Raw genomic sequence first — 11,684 nt, 5'->3', positions numbered from 1 at the left:
TGCGGAACAGTGGATGGGAGAAAGGGTGAATTACTGTATATTCATGAGGGATATTAGTCCATAGTTTCTTTTTTCCCTTTTAACAAATTTTTGGGTTTTGTATATAGTTTGTCTGGTTTTGGTATCAGGGTAATACTAGCTTCATAAAATGAATTGGAAAGCGTTTCTTCTGTTTTCTGAAAAAGATTATATGGAATTAGCATTCATTCTTTAAACACTTGGTAGAAATCTTAAGTAAAACCATCTGAGCTCGGAGATTTTTGTGTGTGTGTTATAAAATTACATATTCAGTTTCCTTAATATTTATAGGATCATTTTAATTATCTGTGTTTTTCAGTGAAACGGGTCCATTTTCTGTATGTTGTCAAATTAATATTTGTAGAATTGTATTAGTATTCTTCATTATCCTTTTGATGTCTGCAGAATCTGTAATGGTATCCCTGTTTTATTTCTGATATTAATTTGTGCCATTATGTCTTTTTTTCTTTGTTGATCTTGTCAGAAGTTTGTCAATTTTATCAATTTGTTCCAAGAACCAGCTCATTGATTTGGTTTCAGTTTCATTGATTTCTACTTTTATCTTTATTATTTCCTTCTTTTTCTTGCTTTTGGTATATTTTGTGCTTCTTTTTCTAGGTTCTAGAGGTGGAAGCATACGTTATTGATTTGAGACCTTTCCTCTTTTCTAATGTGAGCATTTTAGTTACATTTAGTTCCCTCCTAAGACTGCTTTAATTGGGTTATTGAGAGATGTTGAAGTCTCCAACTGTATTTGTGGATTTATTTATTTTTCCTTTCAGTTCTGTTAGTTTTAGCCTCACATTATTTTGCAGCTCTGATGTTTAAAGGTGCATGAACATTTAGGCTCACTATGTCTCAGTGAATTGACCCTTTTATCATTATGTAATATTCCTCTCAGTCTCTGGTCATTTTCTTTGTGCTGAAATATACTTTATCTGATAATATAGTGACTGTTCCCTGTAGATTAATATTTTCAGGATGTATCATTTTTGTTTTTTTATTTTCAACCTGCCTGTAATCATTATATTTGCAGTGAATTTTTTCTAGCCACTGTATAGTTGAATCATTTAAAAAAGTCTGCTCTGGCAATGTGTCTTTTAATTGGTGTATTTAGATCATTACATTCAATATATTTACTGATATGTTAGGGCATAATAATTTTTTGTTTTCTGTTTGTGTCTCTGCTTATTATTTCTGTTTTCTTTTTCCTGCTTCCTTTGGGTTGTTTGGACATTTCCTTTAGAATTATATTTCAATTTCTATATAGTTTTTTTTTTTAAAGAGTATCTCTTCATACAGATTTTTTTAGTGGTTATAACCAGCTGATGCTGCTGGTTCGAGAGCCCTTTGGCTGAGAAAGCAGATAGCTCACCAGCCCGGCAGCCTGGGTCTCCCGGTAGTATCAGGTCAGGCCAAAAACACTGAAACATTTGTCCACCCTGAGAGGACTCTGAGCACCTGTGGCTGAGGCCAAAGGACCACAGGGCTAAGGATGGGGAGAGTCTAACTCCAGTCGATATGCATACCTTGGCAAGCTTCTCACTACAGCCCACTGTTCATGGAGAAGCTGGGCCTTGCAGATCGACCAGAAACCCCCACGATATGCCACTTTCTGCCCCTATGTCCTGGGTGTCCTGGGCATTGGCCCTGTCTCCCTTGGCAAACACAGAACACTGTTCCATCTCAGAGATTGCTTCACCAGAGAAACAGATGCATTTATGGTACTGTAAGTACTATAGTATATGTGTTGCCAATTACTGTAAAGTCATAAGTATTTATAATTCTGGTTCGGATTTGATGGGCACTTGAGGTAGCTGTGGGTGGGAGGGTATGCTTATTGTCTGAGGAGACTCACAACCACTTCTCAGGTTTCCCTTGCAGAGTGTGTGCCGTTACCAGTGGGATAGTGGGTGTGCCAAGGAGAAAAATGGACAGTTAGAAAAAATCCCAAGACTAGTCTATGCAGAATCTCTCGCCTACAGACAGGGCATTAATAACCCAGTGGTGGGTGAGCGGCAGAGGCCAGGACTGGACTCAGACTTTTGCCTCACAAAGCTGTGAGGACGCTGAAGGTCCTGCCCCTGCCTCACACAGCCTCTCCAGGAGTCTGCTGAGCACCTTTGAAACAAGAGCAGGGAAAAGATGAAGGTCTGGGAAGCCACTGAGCTCACAATATTCATCTACACTGGTCACCTTTGTGTTAGAGAGTGTGTGTATCTGCATGACTGAGTACATGTGTCTATGTGCATAGATATATCTGCGCGTGCCTGTCTGTATGTGCACATTATATGTTGATGTGTATATATGTCAGTTCTATGGCTGTGTACCTGTGTGGATATGTGCACACTGGAATGTGGGTCCCTGTGTGAGGTTGTAACATTTGCTTGCATGTGAGGATGCATATCTATGTGTAAATGCTCTCATGTCTTGCATGTTTAGTGTGTGTGTATCTGGGCACACATGAGTGCATGTGTAGAGATATGTGTCTGTGTGTATGCTTGCTCTCCATGCATCTGTGTTTTTATATGTGTAACTGAGTGTATTTCTACATGTGGGGGTGACTGCGTGTTCCTCTTTGAGGATCTGCATGAATGTGTCCTTTTTGCGAGATTTCTCTTCCCATTCGTCTTACATCTCTCTCACTAGTTAAGTGTTCCCCATCTCTGTGCCTCCTCTATTCATTCTCTCTCACCAAATGAGCTTCTAAGCACCAGTCTCCCTCTGCCATCAGATTGGCTGTTTTCACTGCACAGTTCTCTTCTCACCCCGTACTTGCTTTCTTCCCCTGCCTTTCTCTGCCTGCTTTTGTCACAGTCTCATTGCTTGCTGACTTGGAGGCTAGGGCTGGTCTTCACTTACTCTCTCCCTTCCTAATTTCTAGCCCCAGTGGGCAACCCTGTCTTAGCCCTGGCTGACCTCCACAGTGAATCATCATGTTCCTGCTACTTTCCTGACCCCTATACTCAGCCTGGAATTATTGTAGGAGATAGCAAGAGCATTCAGAAGAGTCAGTTGGTTACCAGTGCCTTGGCGTTTACTCTTTTATGTCTTAGTTCCTTAGCTGGGGGTGGGGTTTGATAGGGAAGGGGTGGTATAGCTAGAATGCGAACTAAGAACTTCTCCATCTGCTTTACTTTTTCTTTCGTTGACAAAATGTCACCTTTTCTACTCCAAACTGACCAAGAAGTTGTATTTGCCGTTTGTGGCTACTCACGTCCTACTGCCCAGCCAAGGGACCCTATAACATCTCAGTCCAATGAGTTGGTTGAAAAGAAGAGAGGGAGAGGTCACTCTCATTTTCATATCACAATTGCCCTTCTTTTTTAGCAAGTGTATGAACTCACAGTGCTTTTCTATGAATAAACCATGGATCACATGAAAGATCATTTTTCTTAAAGAAAAAAAATTCCCTAAACCCAGAGGGGACCAGCAAATACTTAACAGGAGATTAGAGATTTCCTGTGAGTGCATATGGTGCGGGGTGACCTGATTCTGTGAAGCAAATGTGATTGTCCTCCTTAAATTCATGTGTTGATTTCTAATTCTATGTGATGGTATTTGGAGGTGGGGCCTTGGCAGGTGATTCAGTTCATGAAGGCAGGGACCTCATGAATGGAATTGGTGCCCCTTCAAAGGGACTGCAGAGAGCTCCCTCATCCCTTCTGTCATGTAAAGACACAGTAAAAAAGATGGCTGTCTATGAACCAGGAAGTCAGCCCCATGGAATCTGCTGACAATTTGACCTTGGATTTTACCATCTCCAGAACTGTGAGAAATCAATTTTCTATGCTACCTAGTCTATGGCATTCTGTTTTGACACCCAGATTAGCTAAAGTAGCAGCATATCAACTTGCACACATAATTCTTGGAAACTCTGATGCCAAATCCTTGATGGCAAAAGGTGAATGATCTGCCGGAGACATGAGCCTACATCATCCCTCTTTCCACAATAAACCAGAGAGTCAAAACAGGCAAGAGTGTGGGTCAAGGTCTTCTAAAAGCCATACCTGAAAGGTTTCCAATAACAGATGACTCGATGGTAATTCAGCCACACAAACAACCACAACAAAAGACACAACTATCCGAGATTTTCAGGATAGCCTCAAAAACACCATCTAATATTAGGGAGTTCAAAAAGGTGAGAAGTTTCAGAAATCAAACTTTATTTATATTTCATTTCATAAACTTGTAATTCTAACACTATTAATAAATGCTAGGGCAGGTGGTGGCATGGAGAGCCTGGAGCACAACAGCTGTCTTTAAAAGCTTTCCTTGCTGTACCCTTTGGAGCCACCTCCTGGTCCCCTCAACCCCTGCCCACCTAAGAGCCCGTTCGGGGCAGCACATTAAGGGCAAACAGCCTGGATGCCCAGTTGCAGACACACATCCATGCCTGGAGGAGAAGATTGCGTCTGAGAGCAGGAGGAGCTGCTGGAACTCTTCTTCCCAGCCTTCTTTTAATGCTCTTGAGCACCACCTGCACAGAGATATACCCCACCAGCATCAGCACAATAAACAGGCCCTGCAGCAGCAGGGCTGTGGTTCTAGTGAATGAGAGAAGCCTCTCTCCAGCGAGGTACAGGAGTCCAGTCTGAATGCCCTGGTCTCCGCCTCCATGTTTGCCACCATGCCCAGGACTAGGGGCAGCATGGGATCTGCTGGCTGGGGCTGTGCTTGTCACCCCCTCCCTCCCACTTCTCTCTCCAGCCACGTTTTCATCTCCAGCATTAAGGCCAGTGGCTACAGTAGGTGCCATGATTTCAGGCAGCTCCTGGCTGGGTTGGTCCTTGGCTGGAGCTCCCTCCACCTCCAGCGCTCTCTCTGGAGGGGGCTCTTCCCATGCTGGCTTTGGCTTGACAGCTGGTGCCGCAAGTGCTCTTATTTCTGCGTACGGACCAGGAGCTGAAAAAGGAGAAAGGGTCACCAGCATCAGTCACTTTCCACTGGAATTTCCAAACACAGAGACAACCTCACTGAATTCAAAGGAATTCCAGCCCAAAAGCACCGCCCCCGCAAAGTCTTCCAGGCTGCAGCCACCTCACCATGTGTCTGTGCCTCCGTGGGCTCCCGAATCTCCTCCTGGACAAGGACAATGTGCAGAGGCAGCCCCGATGGGATCTCTGGTGTGGCCTGGCCTGCTAGGGCCTGCCCCGGGCTGTCCTGTGGTACCTGGGTGCGCCTTCTTACAAAGGGCCACAGGCGTCTGGGGTGAGGGATGAGCCTTCTTCGGCATCGTCGGAAAAGGCTCTCACTCCCTCCGTTCCTGAAGCAGCAACCTCTCGAAGTGGGGAAGCAACACGAGAACATCTTGCTCTCTTGAGCGTCTCCCACAAAGTGAGCTGGTTACGGCGCTGACTCTAGGATATGGGTGCCTGGTTACCAGAGTTCTAAGTTCTGTTCGTGTGTGTCATCATCGAGGAAGTGAGGTCGCTTCTTTACGGTTCTGTCCCCTAGGCCCCTTCCTTCCATAAGCCTACTCAGGACTCCACTGGGTTACTGACTACTCACCCTCCCCTCAGGTCACCTCCTTACCCGTACACTGTTATGTCCACCCAGGGTCTGCTTGGACACCTGTGCCTGATGTTCACCAGGGGCCGGATGTCCTCAGGCCTGATGTCCACCTAGGGCCTGATGTCTGCCTTGGCCTATGTCCCTCTTGGGGCCTTGTGTTCACCTGGGGACTGTATCCAGCTGAGGCCTGATGGCCTACTGGGTCTTGTTGTTCACCTAAGGCCTTGTGTCCACCTGGGGTCTGGTGATCACCTGGGGCCTGGGTGTCCACCTGAGGCCGGATGTGCACCTAAGGCCTGAGTTTTCACCTGGGCCTGATGATCACCTGGGGACTTGGGTCTAATGTCTATCTGGAGCCTTGGGTCTAATGTCCACCTGGAGCCTACATATCTACCTAAGGCATGATGTCTACCTGCGGCCTGATGTCCACATGAGTCTGGTGTTCAACATGGGCCTGCTGTCCACCTAGGGCCTTGGTGTCCATCTGGGGCCTGGTTGTCAACTTGGGGCCTGGTATACACTTTGAGTCCAGGGTCCACCTGGGGACTGACGTCCTCCTGAGTGAGGTGGGAGGATCTCTGGAGCTCAAGAGGTTGAGACCACAGTGAGCTGTGATTGTGCCACTGCCCTCCAGTCTGGGTGACAGAGTGAGACCCTGTCTCAAACAAATAAACAAAAAAGCCACACAAATTATATAGCTATACAAAAATATTTTGTTTCTTTTTAACCTTATTCTACGAGCTTTTTTCATTATTTATTTATTTTACTTTTAAACCGTTTTTGTTAAAAAACAAGACACAACCAGACACTTTTGCCTAAGGCTAAGCAGGGTCAGGATCATCAATTTCACTGTCCTCTACCTCCCATCTTGTCCCACCGGAAGGTCTTCAGGGGCAGTAACAGGCATGGAGCTGTCATCTCCTTGATAAGAATGCCTTCTTCTGGAAACCTCCTGAAGAAACTGCCTGAGGCTGCTTCACAGTTACCTTAAAAAAAAGTAGTAAGCATATACTCTAAAATAACAATAAAAAATATAGGATATTCAATACATAAAACAATAACATCAGCATCTATTATTTTCATCAAGCATTATGCACTGTCGATAATCGTATGTTCACACCCACATCACCACAAACATGTAAGCTCTGTGGTGTCCAATGAATCTGCCTTTCTTTACCTACAACTGTCTTGGTAAATTCTTTTACCACCCATCCCACTGTCCCAGAGAGTCGCTGCTCCCCTACGACACTGAGTAAGGAGGAGATACAGCTGACACCACCCGGAAATATTCCCTGAGGCCAAGCTCAGGCCACAGATTATGGTGAAGCCTCCAACTTCCACACTGTAAGCCACCAGGGGCCTGGTGGCCCCTGTGACCAGGCCACAGGGAGCATCTATGGATCAGGCACTTACAGAGTCCCCAGGGTATACCCCAGCACACTGGAGGCCCCTCCCCACACCCACAACCCCAGGCATGTATACAGGATCCACACTCCTGCCCACAAACACCAGGTAATGCATGAGGGGAAGGGAGGCTGCCTTGAGACTAAGCACTGCCTCACTACCTAAAAGCACTCTGTCATCATGAGGGTGAACCAGAGATTGCCTGGACTGGCCGTTTAATCCATCACTTTGGCCCTTGAGTTACTAACATTGATGCAACTGTCCAAAGTTACTAACTTTGGGTTTTCTGCCCACCTAACTGCCGGAAGCTAAGATGGCAACATCAGTATCAGTCAAATAAAGCAACACGCGTTAACTTAGTGACCACTACACAAGCTCACCAGTACATCCTTCTGGTGCCACCAGGATGCCACTTACTCCTCTACATAAGAGAAAGGATTTTTAAAGTAGAATATGAATTATTGCTTTTTATGGAGATGCCATTATTAAATTTTATAATTGTCCTGCTTTTTCCCAAGTGTGACATATAAACAGTTAAAATTGATTCCAGATCATTGAATCATATGCAGTAATTTTTATATACATTATCTGCTGAGTTGAATATTACATAAGTCTTCTCCAACCCATAGGTAGTCTTACAAAGAGAGAGGCATATTTTTTAAATGACTGAGCTTGATATCAAACAATATAAAGGCTGTTAAGAATGCTGAGATGGATTTGTTTAATAGATGTCAAACCGGCCTTCTTTCACAGGAAGCGCATATGGCCGCTGCACTTGCACCGGACAATTTATCTGTGTGTCCGTGGACAAGATGTAAAGAAAAACAATGAATAACATCCAAAGCAGTGAAAACATTGCAGCTGGGCTCTGGAATTCTTAGTAGAAACCATGAAAAGGCAATGAAAACACTTAGAGCAATTGCAGGTTAGAAACTGGGATTCACAGGAGCTTAATGGAGCACATGATGTTAAGGGAAGTGAGCCAGGCACAAAAAGACAACTATCACGTGATCTGACTTACGTGGAATGTAAAACAATTGAACTCATGGAAGCAGAGAGTAGGATGGAGGATACCAGGGGCTGGGAGGCAGGGGTTTGGGGAGATGGTGAAAGCGTTCTAAAGTGTAGTTAGACAGGACAAGATTGCGCCACTGCATTCCAGCCTGGGCGACAGAATGAGACTCCATCTCAAAAAAAAGAAAATATTCTTGGTCAGGTGTGGTAGCTCGGCACCTGTAATCCCAGCTACTCAGGAGGCTGAGGGATGAGAACCCCTTGAACCCGGGAAGTGGAGGTTGCAGTGAGCCGAGATCATGCCACTGCACTCCAGCCTGGGCAACAGAGGGAGACTCTGCATCAAAAAAAAAAAAACATTCTTGAATAAAAACACAACACCTTTAATTCCATGCTATTGTCCTTTCTATATTAACTTGTAGAAAAAGAAAACATTTATATAATGAAATTTATTATTCTACTTTTGATTAATATGTTCCCCTTTATATCATGCAGTTTACTTCTTAATCAGTCTCCATAATCAACTGCATTTTTTTTTTTTTTTGAGATGGAGTCTTGCTCTTGTTGCCCAGGCATGAGTGCAATGGCATGATCTCGGCTCACCTCTGCCTCCGGGGTTCAAGCTGTTCTCCTGTCTCAACCTCCTGAGTAGCTAGGATTATAGGCATGCGCCACCACGCCTGGCTAATTTTGTATTTTTAGTAGAGATGGGGTTTCTCCATGTTGGTCAGGCTGGTCTCGAACTCCCGACTTCAGGTGATTCACCCGCCTCGGCTTCCCAAAGTGCTGGGATTACAGGTGTGAGCCACCGCACCCAGCCATATTTCCTTACAGATATTAAATTTGAAGCATTTGTCTTGTAAGATATCCTTTTGTCAGTTTCACTTACTGATGGCAACTTTCTACGTTGAGTAACATGATTCATCTCTGCTGTCTCGATCTCCTGATCTCGTGATCCACCCACCTCAGCCTCCCAAAGTGCTGGGATTACAGGCATGAGCCACCGCACCCAGCCAATTTAATTTTTCTTAAACTGTAATTTCTATAATTTTATTCCTGTCAACATTTTATAGGGAAGTTTTGAAACACACAGAAAAGTTGAAATTGTTAACATCCAGATGCATACCCGCTAGATATGTACCGACTAGATTCTGCAATTGCCAGTGTTTTTCTCATCACATTTCTCTCCATATGCATCAATTCACCTTATTTTTAGATGCTTTGCAAAGTAAGCCGCAGGCATCAGTACATTTCGCCACTAATACTTCAACATGCATGTCAAGCATTAGCTAGGGCTCAATATTTGTTTATAGCTCTATTTTAGAGGTCAAGTTTACATACAGTGAAGCCCACCAGAATAGATCTCGTGTACAATTTGATGAGCTTTAAAAATACAGTCACGTAGTCCAAACCCTCATCAAAATACAAAATATTTCCATTACCTCTGAATTCTTCTCTCATGGCCCTTCCCACCAGCCCCACACCCATGGTCCGTCCGTTCCCTCATTTCTAGCAACCATTGTTCTCATTTTTTTCACGGCTCTTCCAGCGCGTCATATGAATGGGGTCATTGAGTCCAGTACTCCAGTGTTTTTCACACAGCACAACCCTTCTTTTTTTTTTTTTTTTTTTTTTTTGAGACGGAGTCTCGCTCTGTCACCCAGGCTGGAGTGCAGTGGCACGATCTCGGCTCACTGCAAGATCCGCCTCCTGGGTTTACGCCATTCTGCTGCCTCAGCGTCCCAAGTAGCTGGAACTACAGGTGCCCCCCACCACACCTGGCTAATTTTTTGTATTTTTAGTAGAGACGGGGTTTCACCATGTTGGCCAGGATGGTCTCGATCTCCTGACTTCGTGATCTGCCAGCCTCGGCCTCCCAAAGTGCTGGGATTACAGGCGTGAGCCACTGTGCCCGGCCCAAAATTGTCATCTTTAAAGTATTGAACCCACCCATCTATGAATATAGTAAATACTTTCTCACTTCCTTCAATAAAGTTTTGCCGCTTTCTCAATAACAATCTTACATATCATTTGTTAGATTTATTTATGGGTAGCTTGAAGTTTTTCATGCTGTGGTTAATAATGTCCTTTAAAAATATATTTTAAAAATAGCTTGATTTTTGTATATTGATTTCTAGCAAGCCTACTGGATTTATTAGTATTAGTATTTAATCATTAATTCTCTTGCATATTCTGTGTATACACATATATAATCTATCATGTTTCCGCTTTTTCTTAATCTTTTGCTTTTTGTATCTATTGTGCTTTTTAAAGATTGAATATAATTACCATACAATAAAATACACAGATGTTAATTATTTATTTTAGTTAGCTTTGATAATTATATACCCTTATGTAATTAACACCCTCAATCAAAATATAGAATACTTCAGTCACTGTGTGCTTCCTTGCTGTCCATTCCCATCTCCCAACTCTAAGCAACCAGCAATACTTTTTTCTGTTACCAACGAACTGGTTTTTCCTGTCCTTGCACTTTATATAAATAAAATAATAAAGTATATATTATTTTGAGACTGGTTGCTTTTGCATGCCATAAGGCCCTTTTAAGATTCATTTATGTTGTTGCCTTTATTAGTAACCCATTCTTTCTTTTTCTTTTTCTTTTTTTTTTGAGACAGAGTTTCGTTCTGTTGCCCAGGCTGGAGTGCAGTGGTGTGATCTCGGCTCACTGCAACCTCTGTCTCCCAGGTTCATGCAATTCTCCTGCCTCAGCCTCCCAAGTAGACCCATTCTTTGTTTTATGACTGAATAGTATTCCATGCTGTGGAATAACTCAGTGTGTTTACTGATTCACTTGTTGATAGACATTTGGGTTGTTTAAAGGTTTTTAGCTATTATGAATAAGGCTGCTATAAACACTTCAATATTTTAACTTTCTTTTATTTTTGTGTTATGAAGACTAGAACCCACAGTATAACATTGAAAGTAGAATGAGGGGTATTCTTATGTTTTTGACATAATTAAGTGGATATTTGTAATAGTTTTTAAATATTTATTTTTATTTATTTATTTAATTTTTTTAAGAGATGAGGTGTCTCTCTTTATGTTGTCCAGGCTGGTCTCAAACTCCTGTCTTCAAGCAATCCTCCCGCCTTGGCCCCCTAAAGTGCTGGGATGACAGGCGTGAGCCATCACACCTTGCCTGCAATAGGTTTTTGAAAGAATCTTTTTTTAAGTTAAGGAAGTTGCCATCTATTCCTAGTTTGTTTAAAACGATTTGTTTATTTGGGGGGATATTGTGGTTTCATGAAGAATGGTTGTCAAATTCCATTAAATACCTTTTCTTTTTTTTTTTCTTTTTATTTTATTATTATTATACTTTAAGTTCTAGGGTACATGTGCACAATGTGCAGATTTGTTACATATGTATACATGTGCCATGTTGGTGTGCTGCACCCATTAACTCGTCATTTAGCATTAGGTGTATCTCCTAATGCTATCCCTCCCCCCTCCCCCCACCCCACAACAGTCCCCAGAGTGTGATATTCCCCTTCCTGTGTCCATGTAAATACCTTTTCTGCATTTATTAAAGAAACCAGTTTTTCTCCTTTAATCTAGTAAAGTAATGATTTATATTGATAGATCTTCCAAAGCAGTTTTACATTCTTGGATAAATATTAATTAGTAATAGTTTAAGAAATTATATAGCTAGATTTTAAAAATATGTTATTTATGGATATAAAAATGGAAACAATACACAATGGTACTATAAG

General features: G+C 42.8%; 1 protein-coding gene across 1 annotated transcript; it reads right to left on the bottom strand.

The window, feature by feature from the left end:
* Window positions 1-4,163: 4,163 nt before the first annotated feature.
* Window positions 4,164-5,418, bottom strand: LOC747212 (CMT1A duplicated region transcript 15 protein-like protein). The gene is made up of 2 exons (XM_054671030.2): window positions 5,064-5,418; window positions 4,164-4,923 (listed from the first exon to the last, which is right to left on the bottom strand). Exons 1-2 carry the CDS (start codon window positions 5,326-5,328, stop codon window positions 4,343-4,345), a joined length of 846 nt encoding a protein of 281 aa, XP_054527005.1. The 5' UTR covers window positions 5,329-5,418; the 3' UTR covers window positions 4,164-4,342.
* Between the last annotated feature and the right edge of the window lie 6,266 nt (window positions 5,419-11,684).

This window comes from Pan troglodytes, chromosome 19, assembly GCF_028858775.2.
Source record: "Pan troglodytes isolate AG18354 chromosome 19, NHGRI_mPanTro3-v2.0_pri, whole genome shotgun sequence".
In the NCBI taxonomy this organism is placed as follows: domain Eukaryota; kingdom Metazoa; phylum Chordata; class Mammalia; order Primates; family Hominidae; genus Pan; species Pan troglodytes.
Note: the sequence above shows the minus strand (reverse complement) of the source record. Positions and strands in the feature narration are given on the sequence as shown.

Bases quoted from the DNA above. Each gene is read 5' to 3' on its own strand.
- LOC747212 (XM_054671030.2), bottom strand. From the start codon at position 5,328: ATGTTCTCGTGTTGCTTCCCCACTTCGAGAGGTTGCTGCTTCAGGAAC. The intron at 4,924-5,063 runs GTGAGGTGGCTG...CTCCTTTTTCAG, and splicing joins CACGGAGGCACAGACACATG to CTCCTGGTCCGTACGCAGAA.